This window comes from Bos taurus, chromosome 8, assembly GCF_002263795.3.
Source record: "Bos taurus isolate L1 Dominette 01449 registration number 42190680 breed Hereford chromosome 8, ARS-UCD2.0, whole genome shotgun sequence".
Lineage (NCBI taxonomy): Eukaryota > Metazoa > Chordata > Mammalia > Artiodactyla > Bovidae > Bos > Bos taurus.
In genome coordinates, this window is record NC_037335.1 from 81076658 (window position 1) to 81099200 (window position 22543).

The 22543-nt window shown below is 44.2% G+C and overlaps 1 protein-coding gene across 1 annotated transcript in view; it reads right to left on the reverse strand.

The window, feature by feature from the left end:
• The window catches only part of FBP1 (fructose-bisphosphatase 1), a 30827-nt gene extending 8565 nt beyond the window's left edge, over nucleotides 1-22262 (reverse strand). Inside the window, exons 1-3 of the mRNA NM_001034447.2 lie at nucleotides 21989-22262; nucleotides 9063-9225; nucleotides 6008-6100 (exon numbers count right to left, since the gene is read on the reverse strand). Of these exons, the coding sequence (NP_001029619.1) occupies nucleotides 6008-6100; nucleotides 9063-9225; nucleotides 21989-22158 (426 nt within the window). The 5' untranslated portion in view covers nucleotides 22159-22262. The remainder of the gene's footprint in view (nucleotides 1-6007; nucleotides 6101-9062; nucleotides 9226-21988) is intronic.
• Between the last annotated feature and the right edge of the window lie 281 nt (nucleotides 22263-22543).

Genomic DNA, 22543 nt, shown 5'->3' on the forward strand with positions numbered 1-22543 from the left:
TGATGGAATTCCAGTTGAGCTATTTCAAATCCTGAAAAATGATGCTGTGAAAGTGCTGCACTCAATATGCCAGCAAATTTGGAAAACTCAGCAGTGGTCACAGGACTGGAAAAGGTCAGTTTTCATTCCAATCCCAAAGAAAGGAAATGCCAAAGAATGCTCAAACTACCGCACAATTGCACTCATCTCACACGCTAGTAAAGTAATGCTCAAAATTCTCCAAGCCAGGCTTCAGAAGTACATGAACCGTGAACTTCCAGATGTTCAAGCTGGTTTTAGAAAAGGCAGAGGAACCAGAGATCAAATTGCCAACATCCACTGGGTTATGGAAAAAGCAAGAGAGTTCCAGAAAAACATCTATTTCTGCTTTATTGACTATGCCAAAGCCTTTGACTGTGTGGATCACAATAAACTGTGGAAAATTCTTCAAGAGATGGGCATACCAGACCACCTGACCTGCCTCTTGAAAAACCTATATGCAGGTCAGGAAGCAACAGTTAGAACTGGACATGGAACAACAGACTGGTTCCAAATAGGAAAAGGAGTACGTCAAGGCTGTATATTGTCACCCTGCTTATTTAACTTCTATGCAGAGTACATCATGAGAAATGCTGGGCTGGAAGAAGCACAAGCTGGAATCAAGATTGTGGGGAGAAATCTCAATAACCTCAGATATGCAGATGACACCACCCTTATGGCAGAAAGTGAAGAGGAACTCAAAAGCCTCTTGATGAAAGTGAAAGAGGGGAGTGAAAAAGTTGGATTAAAGCTCAACATTCAGAAGATGATGATCATGGCATCTGGTCCCATCACTTCATGGGAAATAGATGGGGAAACAGTGGAAACAATGTCAGACTTTATTATTGGGGGCTCCAAAATCACTGAAGATGGTGATTGCAGCCACAAAATTAAAAGACACTTACTCCTTGGAAGGAAAGTTATGACCAACCTAGATAGCATATTACAAAGCAGAGACATTACTTTGCCAACAAAGGTCCATCTAGTCAAGGCTATAGTTTTTCCAGTGGTCATATATGGATGTGAGAGTTGGACTATAAAGAAAGCTGAGCGCCGAAGAATTGATGCTTTTGAACTGTGGTGTTGGAGAAGACTCTTGAGAGTCCCTTGGACTGCAAGGAGATCCAACCAGTCCATCCTAAAGGAAATCAGTCCTGAGTGTTCATTGAAAGGACTGATACTAAAGCTGAAGCTCCAATACTTTGGCCACCTCATGTGAAGAGTTGACTCATTGGAAAAGACCCTGATGCTGGGAGGGATTAGGGGCAGGAGGAGAAGGGGACAGCAGAGGATGAGATGGCTGGATGGCATCACCAACTCGATGGACATGAGTCTGAGTAAACTCCGGGAGTTGGTGATGGACAGGAAGGCCTGGTGTGCTGCGATTCATGGGGTTGCAAAGAGTCGGACATGACTGAGCAACTGAAGTGAACTGAACTCAACATTTTCTATGATCCATATGCTCAAAAGAAATACAAAGTAATTCCATCTAGTCATGGAGTTGGAGGAATTTTTTTCTAGCCCAAACCCCTTTCTAATGCCCAGCCTCCTCCAAACCCCCAACAATGAATGTCTTTGTTCAAAAAGAACCTATTACAGTCTCATGTAGATGCTCACAGACCAATGTGCATAAAGCTTGGCAAAAATTATAAAGCCTCTGGACCCTACCTTTTTCTACTTATCACAGGCCACCACCTGCAACAGGTATTGATTTGTTTTAACCCATGCTACTCCATATAGAGCATGAAAGACACCATGGATTCTGGAGACTTGAGGTGGTGGAGGAGAAGGTCAGGCAGAATTGGCGTGGAGCTGTCATGTCAATAGACAGTCTTCCCACAGAGGGACAACCCAACCGTCCCTAAAAGTTCTCACAGGACATTTGGCAGCATCTCCAGTAACTCAGCCAATATTACTCACTACTGTACCAACCTAGTGTGCAAAAAAATATATATAAAATGAGGTCCCTGATCTCAAGGGGTATATAATCTGGAGTGAACATCAGCTGATTTTGCCTGGCCAGTATGCTTCACTCTTCTGCTGACAACTGAACTTTAATCTTCCTTAAGATACCGTCCCCCTCACTCTTAGCTCCAATGGTGGACACATGACCCTGACTTGACCAGTCAGATCACTGCATGCCTTAGGCCACAGTGACTGGTTGAGAGATGCACTCATGACTTAAGTCAAGCCAAGCAGGGCTGATGAGGTGAAATCCCTGTTGAAATTGTTGGACAAGAGGTTTCCATCTTCTTTTACTTGTCTATTAACTTTTGGCTGTGATGGGACTTCATTGCTGCATGCGGGCTTTCTCTAGTTGCAACAAGCGGAGGCTACTCTTCCCTTGTGGTGCATGGGCTTCTCATTGCAGTGCTTCTCTCGTTGAGGAGCACAGGCTCTAGGTCCACGGGCTTCAGCAGTTGCCGCATGTAGGTTCAGTGCAGTGGCCTCTAGGGCATCCAGGCTCTAGAGCCCAGGCTTAGTAGTTGTGGCACATGGGCTTAGTTGCCCTGTTCATGTGGAATCTTCCAGGACCAGGGACAGAACCCATGTCCCCTGTACTGGCAGGTGAATTCTTAACCACCGGACCATCAGGGAAGTCTAAGTTTTGCATCTTCTGTTTGAGTCACTGAAAGGATTGAATGTAAGCCCAGACCTACTGGGAGCCATTCTTCTACCAGAAAGGAGGGAGCTATAGAGATAGAAAGTGTCCTGTTATGTGAGTGTCTGAGTCCTCGAAAACGGCTGTACTACCCAGTGGACTTTCTAGTTACATACACCAGTCATTTTCCATTCCCTTCCCTCCTTCCTTTCTCTCCTTAAGTTGGTTTGAGTTGTGAAATTGTGTGTTGAATATTAATAGAAAAAGCAAGTAATATTAATGGCTACTATTTACTGAGCACTTTTTATGTGCCAGGCACTATTTTCATTGCTGTTATGCTTAATTTTCAATATCTTGTCCTTATGGATAACGAAACAAGAGGTTATATTGCCCAAGGTCTCACAAACCTAGTAAGTGTCAATGTCAGGAAGCCATATTCCATATGGCTATTAAGACTCTGTGTGTCCAGTTAAGGGAAGTGAATTGGATTCTGAAGCTGCTAGAACACCTCTGAAACTCTGCTTTTACTTCTGGGCCAGGATATGTTTAATGGATATTAAAAATTAGAATGTATCCAATAGAGGATAAGCACACTAGAGAGAGGTCGAAAAATCATCTCACATGAAAGATATTTAACTTAAGATTTAAAAGAAAGGGCTTTCCACGTGGTGCTAGTGGTAAAGAACCCTCCTGCCAATACAGGAGACTTAAAAGAAAGAGACTTGGGTTTGATCCCTGGGTCAGAAAGATCCCCTGGAGAAGGAAATGGCAACCCACTCCAGTATTCTTGCCTGGAGAATTCCATGGGCAGAGGACCCTGATGGGCTACAGTCCATAGGGTCGCAAAGAGTTGAACATGACTGAAGCGACTTTGCAAGCTTCAAAAGAAAGAGACAGGAGGGCAAAAAAGCCATTTCCAAGCATGTAAAAGAATCTTATTTTCTAATGATACAAAAAGGCCATTATGAGCAACAGGGAGACAGATTTTGATTCAATATTTGGACAAACACTCATTCAACACCTCAGGAAAATTCTACCCCTTCTGAATATCTCTAGCCAGAGGCAGGGTGACACTTCTGGAGGTGCCATGGCAGGAACTTCATAGAAACACTGGACCACGGGCCCTAAGAGATCCCTTTGGAACCTGTTTCCAGGCATCTTGTGGGCAAGACCAGCTCACTGTTGCCAGATTCCAGTTACCAACTGATGTTATGCCTCTGAGTGGGTGCACCAGGAACCTGAATTCCAGCCCAGAACCAGCTCCGCAGAAAGCAGGAGAGGCCTCCTTTAAAACATCAGACATTTCAGTATTTATGCCCTGTAAGCTCTCAAATGGCTTCAAACAATCAATAAGGCTTTTGAAAACTGAAATGACTTAAAGGCAATGTGACACTCGTCACCTCTCTCAGTCTTTAAGAGAGTCACTTCAGGTTTATTGAGAAGAGTGTGGAGATGCATTGTTGAGTTCTTCCAGCATTTGTAATTCAAGCTGCTGCCGCAAGCTGTTCTTATTTTTTTTCAGTTGATAGTGTCAGTTTCCCAATTTTTTTTTTTTCCCTTAAAAGAGTCTTTATTGGGAGAGGGGGCTTGAGGCAGAAACTGGGGCTGGCAAATGTTAATGCTGCTTTAGCTTTGGTTGAGTCATTAACCAAAAGTCTACCTCTATATGAAGAATTTTGCTACAAAGCTCTCTTGTATACTATAATATTTGGATCTGCTACCTTGCAGGTAAAATTACATGCCCGCATATCTATACCAAGAAGGGAATATTTCATGGTATGACTTGAAAGATAGATTAATTCCCGCCTTTGTTTTTCTGGTATGAGTATTAGAACCTTCAATTACTTAAACTGTCTCCCAGCCAAGACAAATGCAAAATTTATTTCAGTAACGAAAGAAAACTGTCCCATGGTGGTCCTACTTTCCATGTTTGAAAGGAGATTATGTGCAATACTAGACAAGTCACTTTGAAAAGTAATGCACAAATTGCAGTCTCAGTTCTTAAGTTATGGCCTCTATATCCCAGAATGGGGGAGTTGGAGGAACCTCGGAGGTCAGCTGAATTAGCTGCCTCGTCCATTAAGATGAAGGAAAGGGCTCAGCCTCAAAGGCATCTGTAAAGTTTTATTTCTAAAATAAACAAGAGGGTTGAAGACAAGATGACACATTTTAGATTTCATCGTGTTTTATGATGGACCCACAGGTATTTATCTATTTTTCACTTGTCTGTATATTTGAACTCTCTTCCACCCCCCAGCCCTCCACACACAGACTTAAAGAGAGGCTTTAGAGGTAGAGTTCCTGCACAGGTCATGCGGGAAGAAGAGACACAGGGCAGAAATCTGGATCCCCATGCTGTACCAGTATGCTTTCTGTAATTTATAACAAAGGAGTTTAGGGTCAGCAAACTCCTCCTGTAAACCAACAGAGAGTAAATATTCTAGGCTTTACTGTCACAGTCCTTATCACAACCACTTAACCCTGCCTGTGTAGTGCAAAATCAGCCAAAGGCAACATGTAAACAAGCAAGCTGACCCTATGCCATTAAAACTTTATTTATGGAGACTGAAAATTAAGTTTCATATAAATGTCACGGGTCATGAAATATTATTCTTTTAATTTTCTTTTTAGCCATTCAAAAATGCCAAAGAGTTATTTTTTGTTCACAGGCCATAGCAATCAGGCAATGTGCTGGATTTGGCCGGGGGAAACCATAGTTTGCAGACTTGATTTAGAAAATTTAAAGGACAGTTTTGATATAATCCCTACTGTTGTCACACTCTCACAATTCTCAATTCACATGGTTATCAGTGCTACAGCTATGCACCATCTCTTCCCATCTACCTCTTACTACATTTTCTTTTAACAACTTAATAGATTTTCACTATGCAGTTAATGCTGGAAAAGTCATAACTTGAGAAATAAGGGTTTTTATTTTTTTTTTCTGGTGGCTCAGGTGGTAGAGAATTTGTCTGTGATGTGGGAGACCTGTGTTTGATCCCTGGGTTGGGAAGATCCCCTGGAGAAGGGAAAGGCTACTTACTCCAGTATTCTTGCCCGGAGAATTCCATGGACAGAGGAGTCTGGCAGGCTATAGTCCATGGGGTCACAAAGAGTTGGACACAACTGAGTGACTAACACTTTCACTTTGGGGCTTCCCTGGTTACTCAGCTGGTAAAGAATCTGCCTGCAATGCAGGAGACCTTGGTTGGATTCCTGGGTCAGAAAGATCCACTGAAGAAGGAATAGGCTACCCCCCTACTTCAAGCCTCGTGGGGTTTCATGATGTACAGTCTGGCTGTGCCATCAACAGTGAAGCAGGACTGGATATTCAACCTTAACTGTACTTTTGATCCCAAACCAGCTGCTTGATCCATTACATTTTACCTTTTTGTAGATGCCAAAGATGGTTCCAATGGACACAAGGCAGTCGATGTTGGATGATCCATCAAGGGGATCAAAACAGACCACATATTTACCCTGAACAAAAAAGAAAGAAAATATTAATACAACTTTGCTTTAAAAATGAATACATTGTAACAAAACAGAGAATATACACTAAGAGGTTAAAAGAAGAAATCTAAGGGAAAATTCAAGAAATGTGTTTATTTATACTCTGTCAGGGAAGGTATGAGATGGTACACAGAGTGAAAACAATAACAAACATATATCAAAAGATCATTAGGAAGAGAAAACACAGAATAGGAGGCATAGATGAAGGTGAGAAATACAAATATTAAATAATAATTTATTATATCATTGATTTGAATGAATCATCATTATGGTTTGAGTTTCCTGGCAGTCAAAGAAGAAGAGAAACAAGATTAGTCACTTCATTCTCTTTATTCATAAGGGACATGTTAGTTGCTCAGTCGTGTCTGACTCTTTGTAACCCCACGGACTGTAGCTTGCCAGGCTCTTCTATTAATCCATGGAATTCTCCAAGAAAGAATACTGGAGTGGGTACCCATTCCTTTCTCCAGGGGATCTTCCCGACCCAGGGATCAAAACCATGTCTCCCACACTGCAGGAAGATTCTTTACTGTTTGAGCCACAAATGTAATAATTTAGGTGAAATAAAGTCAACATTAAGGTCTATAAGAAAATTTTCATGTAGTTCCTACAGATGACACTTGGGGTTACAATGCACAGAGTTCTCACCCATATTCCTATTATAATTTCCAAAGGAAATAACCCTCAACGGTAGTGGAACTACCAAAGATTCAGTCTATGGATAGGATTTTCAGTGGTACTCTGGAGCTGATTGGTACTGGTTCTCAAGAGCCAATTGTGCACATCTCTTCCCAACTCTATTTTCAGTGATGTCATATTGATAACTTAAAATCAATTATGGGACACTATTTCACAGTTTCAAGTGACAAGTGCTACAAATTACAGATTTTTTTTTCTAATAGAGAGACAGTTTACCAGCATACCACTGGAAATTTTCCATCTCCAAGTTAGCCACTTTAATATGTGGTTTTAAATTTTTTGCATCAAATTAAGGCACTTCTCTGATTCCCTGGCTTCTTGCTCCTAACAAATCCTCCCGGCCAATGCAGGAGAAACTGTCATCAGGAAAACAGGAGTATGCTTATCACTACAGTGCATTGTAATCAGAGAAGTTGGGCTGACAGAGAATATTAAACAGCAAATTCAATCCTAAAATGAACATGCCCTAAACTGACAAGTACCTTTAGAAACGCAGCAGAGAACAATATGAACTTCAGTAGTATTTTAGGAATGACACAAAGCAATCAAATCGGATGTGACTCTCCATTCCTCTTATAAAGGTTAGACTGGATATCAGGCAGTGTCTTTAAATTGACCTCCTGTTGCTTTTTTCTCATCATACTCCTTCATGTCCTCAATTTATCTCAAACAGGGAAAGATAGTAAGCCATATAACTGCATTTTTCTACTCAAAAGGTATTATTAGTATTATGATTGTTGTTCAATAAAACCTGGATATACCCTTTCATTCACTTTTTCAACAATAATCTATTGTTGATCCCCTACAATGCACAGGTATTGTGCCAGATGCTGGGATATAGAGAATAGAAATTGTTCTCTGCCCTCAAGAAGCAATCAGATTGGAGTGGAGCAGGAGCCTATAGGGCTTTCTTAGGAAAGATCCTCTCCCCCACCCCTATGTCCTCTGCCTGCCTTCTGTCTGTAGAAAAACACTTTGGCTAAAGAATAAATTCAATCATAGAAGTGACAAAATGCAAAAACAAAGGAAAACAATCAAGGAAGACCAAATAATAGTTTAGTCATTAAACAAAGTCAAGAACCTTCATTTCTTTCTTCTGAGCCATATCCCTTGAGCTGTTTTGCAGATACTGAATCCCCCACCCAGGTAGAAGAAGTTAACTACATGAAAACCAGGCTAACCATTAAGCTTACACAATTATTTTTAAGAACTAGCTTCAAGGAGATGGGAACAAACTGACCCTGGAGTTGAAGATTAGCCGTATTTAAAACAATCAAGATGACACCAATCTGACCATTACATGACCAATTTCAAGATGACTGTCAGGGCCGACTGTGCTATTCTGCATACAGCTCCTTCCCTCTGCCTATAACCCCCTGAAACTCCCCTCTAAAAACTCTTGCCCCTAGATCAGCAGCAGAGAGTTTGTTCTTTGGGATATGAGTCCACCTTCTTCCCACCATGACTGGTTTTCTCAATAAAGCTATCTTTCCTTTTACCCAACACTTGTCTCTCAGTGGGATTCCCTTGTGGCTCAGCTGGGAAAGAATCTGCCTGCAATGCAGGAGACCTGGGTTCTATCCCTGGGTTGGGAAGATCTCCTGGAGAAGGGAAAGCCTACCCACTCCCATATTCTGGCCTAGAGAATTCAGACCTAGTTCTCTGGCTCAGAGAACTATACAGCCCATGGGGTTGCAAAGAGTCGGACACAACGGAGCAACTTTCACTTTCCCTTTTTTTCTCTCAGTATTTGATTCTTGAGCAACCTAAGTTTGGTAACAAGATTAATAAGATTCCAATGGATTCCAATGCATGAATCACTGATAGGAACTGCTAGCAGTTTAGATTGGCAGGAAGGTTGGTTGTGAAGATTGGAAACTAAGTGAATGGAGATGAAGCAAATGATGTAGTTAACAGAAGACAGACTTCGTAGAGCTTTGAACATGACAATTAAAAGAAGTGGAGATAAATATGAATATATTTGAGTCTCTCCCATGAATGAGCACATAGGAGAGATGATAACAGAATGGACTGTGGTGAAAGTGCGGACAGGAGAGGACAGTCTGAGATATGGCAGTGAGGAGGAATCTGTGAAATGATGACCGGTGGTTCAGGAGGGATCCAGGGTGAGTCTTAAGAATCCAGCTTGGTTGAACAAGTGGAGTCATTGACGAAGCCAGAAAGAAAAATGATTACATTAAAACCCTCAGTAGCGTAGGAGCAGACCCACCCTTTTCTCAGGTTCTACTATTATGGCATGTTCATCTTCTTCTGACACAAGAACACAGGTAGCAAAAGATGACTTTAACACATTAACAACCAGGTCATTGGAGAGGACATCCAGCTTCTTCACTTGATCTCCCGTCACATTGGTAGTGCCAGCAATTCCATAGCTAGAGGGAAAAAAAAGCCACAAAAATATAAGCCATGAATACCAGAATGTTAGTGCATCTATAAAGTCACTGAAAGAGAGCATTTGGTAAGATTTAGAAGAAATGAAAGGAGACACATGGCTTGAGAGAAACAGAATGAGAAGGATGGCCGTCTCTCTGGAGTGGCTTCTGGAAGGAAGGCAATATTGTCGCTCACCTGTCCAATGCCTAGCATGATAACCAGCACAGCTTTGTGGCTAAATCCGTGTTTCTCAGCCTTTTTCTCATTATGGCCCTAAGGAGGCTTATTTTTTTCCTCTAACACACTCCCCCATGAAAATTTAATATTACAGATAGAGCGTATCTGTTTATGCACTATATGTCCATATGTTTCATACCTAAAATGACTGTTTTTTTCACCACCACCAATAACGAATTTTTACCCCTGAATGCATGAGTTAATGTACAATGAGTTAGGTGAGAGACAAGGCAAGCAAAGAAACCTTCTGTGTGGGAGGGAGCCTGAGATGGGAACTAAGCCTAGGGATCTCTGGTTTTATAGCTGACAAGATCCTAAAAGAAAATAAATATTGACAGATCCTACCACCTCCTTTTATAGAGGAAGCTCACTCTAAGATACCTTCTCTAAACTGGAGCAGCAGAGCGGAGGTGAGAAGCTCACTTTGACTTCCAGGCCAGGCCCCTCCTGGTGGTACCTCACAACCTCCAGCAGGAGTCCTAGGGGCTGGAGGGAGTGGGAAGTCCGGAGTCCTTACTTTATTTGAAAGGTACCTGCAAATCAGTAATTGTGGAATTCCCAGAAACCAAATAGTTGGTCCAAAGTAGAGCCTAGTTTGTTAGAATGAGGGAAGAAAAGGGTTGTCATAGCCTGGGGTTGAATAGGAACACTGAAAGGAGGGGAAATGTTTTTGAGGAAGGATGCACAGAACATGAGAAGAGGCTGGATGTGGAGAGGGAAAGAGTAAGAGCATTGAAGATAATGCCAAACAGCTGAGAGTGGGTGTTATGGGGCACCTTGGCTGAGATGGCTGGGAGCACTTATCTGGGGACTGACTGTCATGGTATTCACTGCTTCAACTCTCAAAGATGCATTTTCTCTACACATAACTTGGAAGACTCTGGCTGGCCAAAACTGAGCCAGCACCCAAATGGCTCATCTGGCCTGACTCTCTCCAGGAAGTAACCCCAGTTATCACCGAGCCCATTCTCCAGTGTCGTCTCTTTCAGCAGCATTCTCCCGCCCACCTGGAAACATCATCTCATCCCTCCAGCCCTCCTCCAAACCCTTTTCTTTTCATTATGTCACTCCTATTTCATGAATTAAAGACCAAGGGATCTATCAGACTTGCAGCTGAGGTTTTGCTTCTCCTTCCACACAATCTCTTTCTCACTTCAATTGAGAGGCTGATGTTGATGAAGAAGGAAGGCAGCCAAATTCTGGGTTGAACTAGGGCCTGGCTGGACCCAATCACTCACTGGCCTCCATCTCCCTCAACAGCCCTACTGGCATCAATTGGCTCTCCTTCCTAGCCTGACATTTCCACCATTAAAATCATCACTAATTCAAAAGGGCAAACAACATTGATGGAAAAGAATATGGGCTTCCTGACAGAGACCTGGCTCGGCCCTCAGCTCTACAAATCCTTTGCTTTCTCTGAGCAATCCTTTTCACTCATGAACATGGAGGGCAATGATGCCTCATGGGGCTGTTGGAGGATTACACACATCGCATATACACAAAGGGTTTAGCACAGCTCTTGACTCTCAATGTTAAATCCCCAGTTTGCCCACTAAAAGGAGCACTCATTAAGAATCTGCAGCACTATGGGAGGATTCTCAAGATCCACCTTGCTTCACCCATCATCGTGTTGCCATGATTGTTTAACTTTTAATTCCATGAGGATGAGGACAGAGGGGTATGTTTTCTCCCACTGTGTCCCAGCTTCCATCACATAGTAGGCCCTCAAGCAATACTTGCTAAAAAGTATCCACTGAAGAGAATAGAAACTCAAGCCTGAAGAAATGAGTATAGGACTCAGTAGACTTCAAGGTCACTCCACACCCTGGAGTGTGGAGGAAGCCTCTGGCACAGTCCCCAGAGTGACTGGCCTATGGGGACAGCTCCAGGGAGGCCTGGGGGGCTGGAACAGGTGGATGAGCCACCGAGGCAAGAGTGGGCAATACCTACTATCCATGTTCCACCTGCTCAGGCACCTGGCTCAGTGAGATGGGTGAAGAGCAGTCAGGCCTCAGCCCTCTCACTCAAAATCTTCCCAGAGGCCTGTGTGAGTGATTATTTATTCTGCAAATATTTTTTGTCCCCACTGTACTGAGTGCTGTGCTAAACAAGATGCCATTCAGCATCTAACCCTCATGGAGCTTAGTGAGTGAGGAAAACAAGAAATCAATATGTACTTCCGAATGAATAAGATGATGTCAGAAAGTGACAGGTGCTCTCATTTTAATAAAAGGAAACAAGGTGCTGGGGGACGGCTGGGAAAGGGTCAAGATGGTCAAGGAAGATCTCACTGCAAGGGAGCAGTTCCAGCTGAAGGATACTTTGGATGTTTTCCAAACAAAAATGAAGCTATGACAAAGCCCTAAGAGAGTCCAAATAAGCCAGCCAGTAATGATTCCAAAGAATAGCTCTGGGTTAGTAATTTATCCAAAGGGACAAGGACTTTGTTTTTCACATATTTCCAAATGGGAGGGGTTGCTCTGTGCACATTTATACAAGTAACTTTTTAAACCTCAAAGTCTTTCCCATGCTGTTGGCTACAAGAGGCTGTAGTCAGCCTCAGGGCAGCTGGCTCATCCAGCCGGGTTCCACTCTGCTGTTCTAGGGTTATAAGGCGGCTCCTGTCCTGGGGTCACACCACCTCTCAGGGGGAGTCAGGTGGGGCCATATAACAGCTGCAGAACTGTGGGGGACACTCCACACACCAGAACCCAAATTGCCATCTTGGCCAAACCATGCAGACCTCTGTGATGGCCCTGCCTCCCTGCCTGGACAGGTGGTCACCTCTCCATCCTCCTCTTTACCCCTGTGGAGCCTCCCTCCTCTGTTTTAACCAGAAAGATCCTTCCCCATCTTTCCTCCAGTTGCCTGTGAAGCATAAAAAAAAAATGAAGAGAGATTATTCTGGGCCCCTTAAAGTCAAGATTCAGGCACACTCTAGGATATCTTGTGGGAGGGTTTCCCCTAGTGGGACCTTGTGTTAGGAAGGTCTTCAAGAAGGATCAGGAAAGTGACTCTAAGGTAGAAACAGGCTTCAGAATGAAGAATGCCAATGAATGAAGAATTCCTGCCATCTCACTAGTGACGATATCTGAGTCAATACCCCCATCACCTTGGTTTCCGCATGGTGCACCTTAGCGCGTGAAGTTAGCTTTATCTCACATGGCCCTGCTTCATCCTGCCCAGGAATGATGAGCCAGGACTAAGCAAATGCTCAGTCAGGCTTCCCCCACGACGTCTCACGAGGGTTCCCCAGAAGGGAAGCAAGACCTGGACAGTACATATTCTACGGATCAATGAAAAGTCGGAAGCAGGAAAGGATTCTGCAACTTTTTTTTTTCTTTTTTTACTTTTTGGGTACACCTCCCTGGCATGTGGGATCTTAGTTCCCCAACAGGGATGAAACCCAAATCCCTTGCATTAGGAAGTGCAGAGTCTTCTCAAGTTGATTTTTCTTCCCAAACTCCAGAGAGTTTTTTTCTTCCCAAGCTCGGAGAAGTCATTAGCTGAAGAAAAGAGTTTATTTTCTTCAAAAGTTTTCAGAAAATCCTTTAAAACAATGCCGCTGCTGTTTAGTTGCTAAGTCATGTCTGTGTGACCCCATGGACTATAGCTCACCAGGCTCCTCTGTCCATGGGGATTCTCCAGGCAAGAATACTGGAGTGGGTTGCCATTTCCTTCTCCAGGGAGATCTTCCCTATCTAGGGATCAAACCCAGGTCTCCTACTTGGCAGGTAGATTCTTTACCACTGAGCCACCTGGGAAGCTCCTTAAAAGCAATACTCTTCTGCATTTTGATCAGTCATCATTCCATCAAAGGTCCCAAAGGATAGAGCCTTCACTATATAACCTGATGGCCACAGGCAGCAGCAGCAGGGAAAGGCAACAGCATCATGGGCTTTCCTCCATAAGCTGGGACCCTAGACCATGAGGGTTCAAATCCCAGCTCTGCCACATGCTGAACAATTCTGTGTCAATCTCTTAGCATCTCTGATCTTTGGTAAAATCGGAATTTAGTGTATCTATGGCACAGTATGTAGAGAAGGAGTGTAAATGGGTTGACAAGAGTAAAGGACTTAGAACAGAGACTGGCACCAAGGAAGTCGGCAGGAAACAGAATTCCACCCTCAACACCCCTCAGCAGGAATACAACCCTGCTGAGAAGCACCAGAGGGACCTGGGCTCAAATTCTGCCTTTTTCTCTTGCTGATTGCATGATTTCCATCAAGTTGTCTCAGCTCCCTGATGGTTCATTTCTAGGCTTTGTAAGGACAAGGACTAATCCACCTGATGCACCTGGTTCATAGAGGCCAATGGCAGCCATCACCATTCTTAATGGAGCCCCACGTGTGGTGCTGTGTGCCTGTCCCACAGGAACCCACTAAGTACCGGTTGGCTGATGAGGGGGAGGGGAACTACTTCTGAACCAGTTTTTCAGGCAGCTTCTGGGAAGACAGCCAGCGCAGAACAGTGTCACAGATAGCTAAGCAAAAGAAAGTGCTCAAAGTTCACATTTGACTAACCGGTCATTTTGAAATGAAATGTATTATTTCATTTCAGACGCTTATGACATGTCACCTCAATTTTATTCATATTAGTTGGCCCTGCAGCCCAAGTTGTTCAGGGTGGCACAGCATTCTGTCAAGGTTTATGTCTCTGTGACTGTTCAATTTTAAATCCCTGGAGACACAAAAGTCCTCCGAGCTTGGGAAGAAAAAACTCTCTGGAGTTTGGGAAGAAAAAATCAACTTAAATTTTGCTGTCTGTAATTTCTCTCTCTCTCTCTCTGTCTCTCTTTGGCTACACCACGCAGCAAGTAATCTCTCTTCCTTTATACTTACTATATAAACTTCACTGAAACTGTGAAACAGCTATAAGTCACTTTAATTCACATGGTGGGAAACTCTTTAGAAGGATAGGTTCATTTGACCAGTGTTTTTAAATCCTTAGAAATTTGGACTAAATATTAGCATGTTTTTCTTTTTTCAAATTTGCATACAGTTTCTAGAGCTGTTTTAAAGCCATAAAGTCTATGATAACTGATAGTCTGGGAAAGTCTCCTTTAACATTCCTGAAGCACCTCTCTAGATACAAGGACTGGAGTCAGGGCCACACTTAGAAAACTTTCGATGACTTCCTTGATTTGCTAACTAACTAGATCTTTTCCTTCTGAGGTCAGCATGACCATGTAAAGTTCTTGAATTAGCATGCACCAGAGCCAAGGAGGAAAAGCTCATCTTCACAAGAAAAAGGGAGGCAGATTGTTATTTAATCCTTATTGCTAAAGCAGACTTGTTGATTGATTCTGAAGTAAATGACCAACCATTCATCCAACCCAGAACATCCAAAGGTCAGATCAGAAATACAGTCCACCCTGGGTATCCTGGGGTTTGCATCCACGAATTTCCAGCTGTGGTTAATTGAACCCAAGATTACTCAGGGCAGATGTACTCAGACATTTTATCTAAGGGACTTGAGCATCCATGTCTTTTGGTAGGTGAGGGGTGTCATGGAACCAATCCTCATGGACATCTAGGAACAACTATATTTTGAAGAAGAGATGCCAACCAGAGCAGCTTCAAAGGCTGCAAACCCCAATGTTGGCTTAAGTTCATGCCAGCCCAAAGTGTGCTCATAGGATGGTATCAAATCCTCACAGAAATTAAACAGCAGAGCCACCAATCTGAGCCCAGCTCCATCTCTCCAAAATATGTTCTTAAAGCCAGATGGTCGACACCAAAATCAGATTGATTATATTCTTTGCAGCCAAAGATGGAGAAGCTCTACACAGTCAGCAAAAACAAGACTGGGAGCTGACTGTGGCTCGGATCATGAACTCCTTATTGCCAAATTCAGACTGAAATTGAAGAAAGTGGAGAAAACCACTAGACCATTCAGTTCAGTACAGTTCAGTTCAGTCGCTCAGTTGTGTCCGACTCTTTGCGAGACCATTCAGGTATGACCTAAATCAAATCCCTTAGGACTATACAGTGGGAGTGAGAAATAGATTTAAGGGACTAGATCTGATAGAGTGCCTGATGAATTACGGATGGAGGTTTGTGACACTGTTCAGGAAACAGGAATCAAGACCATCCCCAAGAAAAAGAAATGCAAAAAAGCAAAATGGCTGTCTGAGGAGTCCTTACAAATAGCTGTGAAAAGACGGGAAGCAAAAAGCAAAGGAGAAAAGGAAAGATATAAGCATTTGAATGCAGAGTTCCAAAGAATAGCAAGGAGAGATAAGAAAGCCTTCATCAGTGATCAATGCAAAGAAATAGAGGAAAACAATAGAATGGGAAAAACTAGAGATCTCTTCAAGAAAATTAGAGATACCAAGGGAACATTTCATGCAAAGATGGGCTTGATAAAGGACAGAAATGGTAGGGACCCAACAGAAGCAGAAGATATTAAGAAGAGGTGGCAAGAATACACAGAAGAACTGTACAAAAAAGATCTTCGCGACCCAATCACGATGGTGTGATCACTCACCTAGAGCCAGACATTCTGGAATGTGAAGTCAAGTGGGCCTTAGGAAGCATCACTGCGAACAAAGCTAGTGGAGGTGATGGAATTCCAGTTGAGCTATTTCAAATCCTGAAAGATAATGCTGTGAAAGTGCTGCACTCAATATGCCAGAAAATTTGGAAAACTCAGCAGTGGCCACAGGACTGGAAAAGGTCAGTTTTCATTCCAATCCCAAAGAAAGGCAATGCTAAAGAATGCTCAAACTACCGCACAATTGCACTCATCTCACATGCTAGTAAAGTAATGCTCAAAATTCTCCAAGCCAGGCTTCAGCAATATGTGAACTGTGAACTTCCTGATGTTCAAGCTGGTTTTAGAAAAGGCAGAGCAACCAGAGATCAAATTGCCAATATTTGAAGGATCATGGAAAAAGCAAGAGAGTTCCAGAAAAACATCTATTTCTGCTTTATTGACTATGCCAAAGCCTTTGACTGTGTGGATCACAATTAACTGTGGGAAATTCTGAAAGAGATGGGAATACCAGACCACCTGACCTGCCTCTTAAGAAACCTATATGCAGGTCAGGAAGCAACAGTTAGAACTGGACATGGAACAACAGACTGGTTCCAAATAGGAAAAGGAGTACATCAGGCTGTACATTGTCACCCTGCTTATGTAACTTAAATGCAGAGTACATCATTAGAAATGCTGGGCTGGAGGAAGCACAAGCTGGAATCAAGATTGCCAGGAGAAATATCAATAACCTCAGATATGCAGATGATACCACCCTTATGGCAGAAAGTGCAGAAGAACTAAAGAGCCTCTTGATGAAAGTGAAAGAGGAGAATGAAAAAGTTGGTTTAAAGCTCAACATTCAGAAAACTAAAATCATGGCATCCAGTCCCATCACTTTATGGTAGATGGATGGGGAAATGGTGGAAACAGTGGCTGACTTTATTTTTCTGGGCTCCAAAATCACTGCAGATGGTGATTGTAGCCATGAAATTAAAAGACGCTTAGTCCTTGGAAGGAAAGTTATGACCAACCTAGATAGCATATTAAAAAGCAGAGACATTACTTTGTCAACAAAGGTCCATCTAGTCAAGGCTATGGTTTTTCCAGTGGTCATGTATGGATGTGAGAGTTGGACTATAAAGAAAGCTGAGCGCCGAAGAATTGATGCTTTTGAACTGTGATGTTGGAGAAGATTCTTAAGAGTCCCTTGGACTGCAAGGAGATCCAACCAGTCCATCCTAAAGGAGATCAGCCCTGAGTGTTCATTGGAAGGAATGATGCTGAAGCTGAAACTCCAATACTTTGGCCACCTGATGCGAAGAGCTGACTCATGTGAAAAGACCCTCATGCTGGGAAAGATTGGGGGCAGGAGGAGAAGGGGACGACAGAGGATGAGATGGTTGGATGGCATCATCGACTCGATGGACATGGGTTTGGGTAAACTCCAGGAGTTGGTGATGGACAGGGAGGCCTGGTGTGCTGCAGTTCATGGGATCGCAAAGAGTCGGACATGACTGAGCGACTGAACTGAACTGAACTGATCTGAAAGCCCCCCATGTTTCTGTTCTGCTAAATCAGGTCCTGGTTTTCTTCTCTGCCTATCTCGGGTGCATGTGTCAAAACCCAGAGGCCTAATCTTAAGTCACTTCTTCATACCCAAATTCCAGACTGTCGCCACTAACTGAAGGCTGCACAACATCTTCAATAGGATGCCCCTCTCACACCTCAAGTTCAGCATCTCCATAATGTTGGAATCATCTTCCCAGCCTTCTCTAGCCTCTAAAACTCAGCCCCTCCTTTGGAATTGTGGTTTTATTTTCACTGTTTTGTTTTTTAACATTACAGCCCTGATCTCAGTTGCTAGGATCTGCTCTTTGAGAACCTCCCTCACTGTCATTCTCCCCCAGCCCCCACCCAGACTTCTCCCATGTTCCCCCATCTCCTCTAATCCTGCAGTTCTGAATCCTGATGGGTTTCCACATCTTCCACTTTCCCTCTTCTAACTCTGTACTTCCAGTCATAGCTGCCCCAGATGAATCTCCAATCGTGCCACTGCCCCACTCAAAAACCTGTACCTCTCCCCTTTGGTCACCCCCTCAAAAATAAAGTATTCACCCTTGCCACATAATGTTCCCCCAATGCGCCCACAATTTAACATCCACAAATGCTCCATCACTACATTACATGAAGGGTTCCAGGTTTCAGTCAAACCAAATAAGCACCTTTTCCAGAAACATCTTCCTAGCTTGTACCTCTCCTTACATGGCAGCCCAGCCATCAGGCCTTATGACCAGCTATGCCTGCCCACTACAAACAACCATCTTGATGGGCCACCATCTTTCGCATCCACATATTTTTGCCAACTATACAAAAGTATCTTTCAGAATCTCTATTGCTGGGACTTTCCTCTTGGTTCAGGGGTTAAGACTCCATGCTCCCAATGCAAAGGGCCCAGGTTTGATCCTGGTCAGGGACCTAGATCCCTCATTCTCAAAGGAAGACCCCTGCAGGTAGGAACCAAGATCCCGAGTGCTGCAGCTAAGCCTGGAATCATCCTACCTTTCTCCAGCCTCTAAAACTCAGCTTATGTGGCCAAATACATCTCTTTTGAAAAGATTCTCTATTGTATTCTAACTCTATACATGTAATATTTTCCCTAAAGCATAACCTCTGTATCTTTCTCATCTCTCAGTAACTTCTAAAATTTAAGAGAGAGAGAGTGAGCTCCAGGCTCTATGTTTAAACTCCTGATCTGCCTGATGAGGAGTCAGGGCTGATGTCCATAAACTGGTCCCACAAGGTTCCTGCAAGTCTGCAATCATCTTGTCCCTCTGGCTAGATGCCCTACTAGGGCAAGTCAGCAGCACTAACAAGTTATTTGCAGGTACACTAGCCTTTTCATCCAGAATATCAAAGCCGATAATAAGCATAATTTGGAGCCCAAGTTGAGATCTTATCTTATTGCCCCCTCCCCAACTACATATGATACAGAGACAGTCAAACTTACTTTCCCACGGGCATACAGAATGTTCAGGTTCTACTCTTTCTCTGTCAGCCATCCACATGACCATGTGAAATGCCCATTTCATGGGTACAATGCTCTTTGAAATAGTGAAAGACCAGTGACATGCCCAAACATACGGGAAATGTCAAATAGCTCATGATATGGCTGTACAGTGGAACACTGTGTGTGCTAAGTCACTTCAGTTGTGTCCAACTCTTTTCAAACTTATGAACTACAGCCTGCTGGGCTCCTCTGTCCATGGGATCCTTCAGGCAAAAATACTGAAGTGGGTTGCCATGCCCTCCTCCAGGGAATCTTCCTGACCCAGGGATCGAACCTGGTTCTCTAATGTCTCCTGCATTGACAGGCAAGTTCTTGATCACTAGTGCCACCTGGGAAGCCCTAGTGAACACTATGCAGCAGTTAAAAAGGAGGAGGTGAATTTACATGTCCTGACATCGGAGGAGGTTCATTAGGTAGAGTTGAATAATGAAAGCAAACTGCAGAAAGGCATGTCAAGTGTGATTCCATTTTGTTTGCTGTTTACAAATAGTCACATGGAAGTGCTTATCCATGTATAAATTTATATTAATATAGAGAAGTATCTAGTAAAAAAAGAAACCCAGTAGATTATGAACAGTGGATACCCCGGGGAATGGATAAAGGTGGGTCTCACTTTTCCCTTTGTGTTCTTCTGAGTGGTTTGAATTTTTGTTAAGTAACATATAAAGGGTTTCCTTGGTGACTCAGATGGAAAGGATATGCCTGCAATGAAAGAGACCTAAGTTCAATAACTGGGTCAGGAAGATCCCTTGGAGGAAGGCACAGCAACCCACTCCAGTATTCTTGCCTCGAGAATTCCACGGACAGTAGAGTCCATGGAGTTGCAAAGAGTTGGACACAACTGAATGACTAACACACACACACGTGCGCGCAACATATGAAGGAATTTATAATTATAGCAAAAACTATTTTTTAACCTAGTGCTTACAGGTGTCTAGTTTAAAAAATATGCACAATTCATACAGCCAGAATTGGCACCCTTTGTCCGGTTTCTACTAATATCCCACTACCTACGGTCCCACTATCTGAGGTTACTTATAAGGTGGGAAAAAAGAAGTGAAGTCATTCAGTCGTGACTGACTCTTTGCAACCCCATGGACTGTAGCCTGCCAGGCTCCTCCGTCCATGGAGTTTTTCAGGCAAGAGTACTGGAGTGGGTGGCCATTTCCTTCTCCAGAGGATCTTCCTGACCCAGGGATCGAACCTGGGTCTCCCTCATTGCAGGCAGACGTTATACCATCTGAGCCACCAGGGAAGCCCTAAGGTAGGAAAGATGCACCTCAAAGCAGATCTTGTGTTTCTGAGTCTCTTTGGGGTTGTGAGAGGTGCTGACACATTTTTAAATAATACAAAAATGACAAGCACTCTTTTTTAAAACAGTAGGAAATCCTATGGATAGAGGAGCCTGGTGGGCTACAGTGCATGGGGTGGCAAAGAATCAGACATGACTGAGTTACTTTTACTTACCTTCACTTTTTAAATAAGCCCCCTGGTTTTCAAAGTCAGGTAAAGCTGTGAGGACACTTTTACTTGTTGTACATTACGTTTAAAGTAAGAATTTAATTGAATGTTTCCTAAAGCAAAGTCTCCTTAGACATGTATTAAGAAGGTCATAGGTGAAATAGTAGTGGAGTCACCACCTTCTAACATATTTCCCAATCCCTCTCCCATCAGGGCCCAACTTTGCTTGACATCTACAAATAAATGATGATACACTCTTTCCTTAAGAGTCAGCTCGGATAGATTGGGAGTTTGGGATTGACATGTACACACTGTTATATTTAAAACAGATAACCAATAAGGACCTACTGTATAGCACAGGGGACTCTGCCAATACTCTGTAATAACCTAAATGGAAAAAGGTTTGAAAAAGATACATGTGTATGTATAACTGAATCTCTTTATTGTATAACTGAAACTAGCAGAACATTGTTAACCAACTATACTCCAATATAAGATTAAAAAAATTTTTTTTAAGTTAGCTCTACCAAGCCATACTGTAAAACCAAAGGCGAAGAACTGACAAGATAAGGAATCCAGGTTTCAGGGGCTGGGCTTTTTCAGCTGCAGTGAGCACTGTGTACAATGCTTATGAAGTGCTCCTGAGTATGAGAAATACTAGGAAGGAGTATGAGCAATCTGAAAACCCAAGTATCCTTCAGCTAAAGTGAGGACCAGTCTAAACATAAAATCCTTGTGCACACCAGAATAAAGCAAAGGGTATTTGTCTTAGTAACGTAAAAGCCTCACAAGAAGGTACCCTTTGAATCCCTGTGTCTGTTCATTCCTTTACTACGCACAATGTGATCTGCAGACCAGCAGCCCTACCACCACAGAACTTAGAAATCCAGCATCTCAGTCCCCACCCCAGACCTTCTGCAGCCCCGTGTACACCAGCACTGAAGCCCTGAAGGCGCTAAATACTGCAGGCTTCCTCCCAGCCTCCTCCCAGCCCGGCTTACCTGCTGCTTCTTAACAAGACTTGTTCAGGGTCAAGGAGATACTCAATTAGAAACCTGACTTGGGACCCCAATTTCAAAGGGAATGAAAGCAAAAGGAGAGAAAAACGGAAAGGGAGGCACGGGGACCAGCACTTTCCCATTTGAGGCTAGGGTGGGTGTGGTGGGCAGGCCAGGTGTCCATGGGGCCAGTCAGTTTCACCAGGAGGAGGCCGAGAGAGGTGCCAAGGCTGCTCAGCCCAGGGGCGCCGGTTGCAGGGTGGAGGCAGGTATGGACTGTGAGACAGGCCCCCCAAGTGGGCACCCACAAGCTTAAGGGAGGGGGGAACTAGGGCTTGAGTGTGGTTTGAGCTTCTGCAGAGGAGCTACCGGAGACAGTGTGTAGGTATCTCAGCTATCAGAAAGACAGACTGACAGGAGGGGCAGAGCACCGACAGCATACTGCCTGGTAGATCCCCAGCCAGAGAGAAAGAGGACTCGGCCAGGGTGGGGGCTGGGGGGTACAGAAGCCTGACTCACAGGTGCGCGATGCCCGCCTTGCGCACGGCCGTGGAGATGGCTTTGACCGCGGTGCAAAGCGAGTTGAGCAGTTGGGTCATCTCGCCCGTGCCACGGGCCTTCCTGCCCTCTTCCATGACGAAGCGGGTCACGGTGACGATATTGGTGTCGAAGGCTGCCTGGTCCGTCATGCTGGAGCCCGGTTGCGGCTCGCTGGGCGACAGGTGCGGGCGGCGGGAAGCGGTGGGAAGCGGCCGCAGCACAGAGTCTCAGCGCGGCGGCTCCGGAGCGGGCCAGGTTCCAGTCCCGGGGCCGGGTAGCCTATAGGCGCGGGTCACCGCCCTCCGCCCCCGGGAACACCTCCGCGCCCCGGACCCCGCCCCCCCGACTGCGGCCCCGCCCTCTCCGACCCTCTATGACGTCCGGGATCCTCGTCCAGTCTCAGTTCCCCCAGCCGCTGGGTTTCCCCCCGCCTCGTGCCCCGCCCCCCACCCCACCTCCGCTTCCTCGCAGTCGCCGCGACGCGCCTCTGCCCAACTGCCTCCAGCGTGGTAGAGCGCTACTCTGAGCCATGGT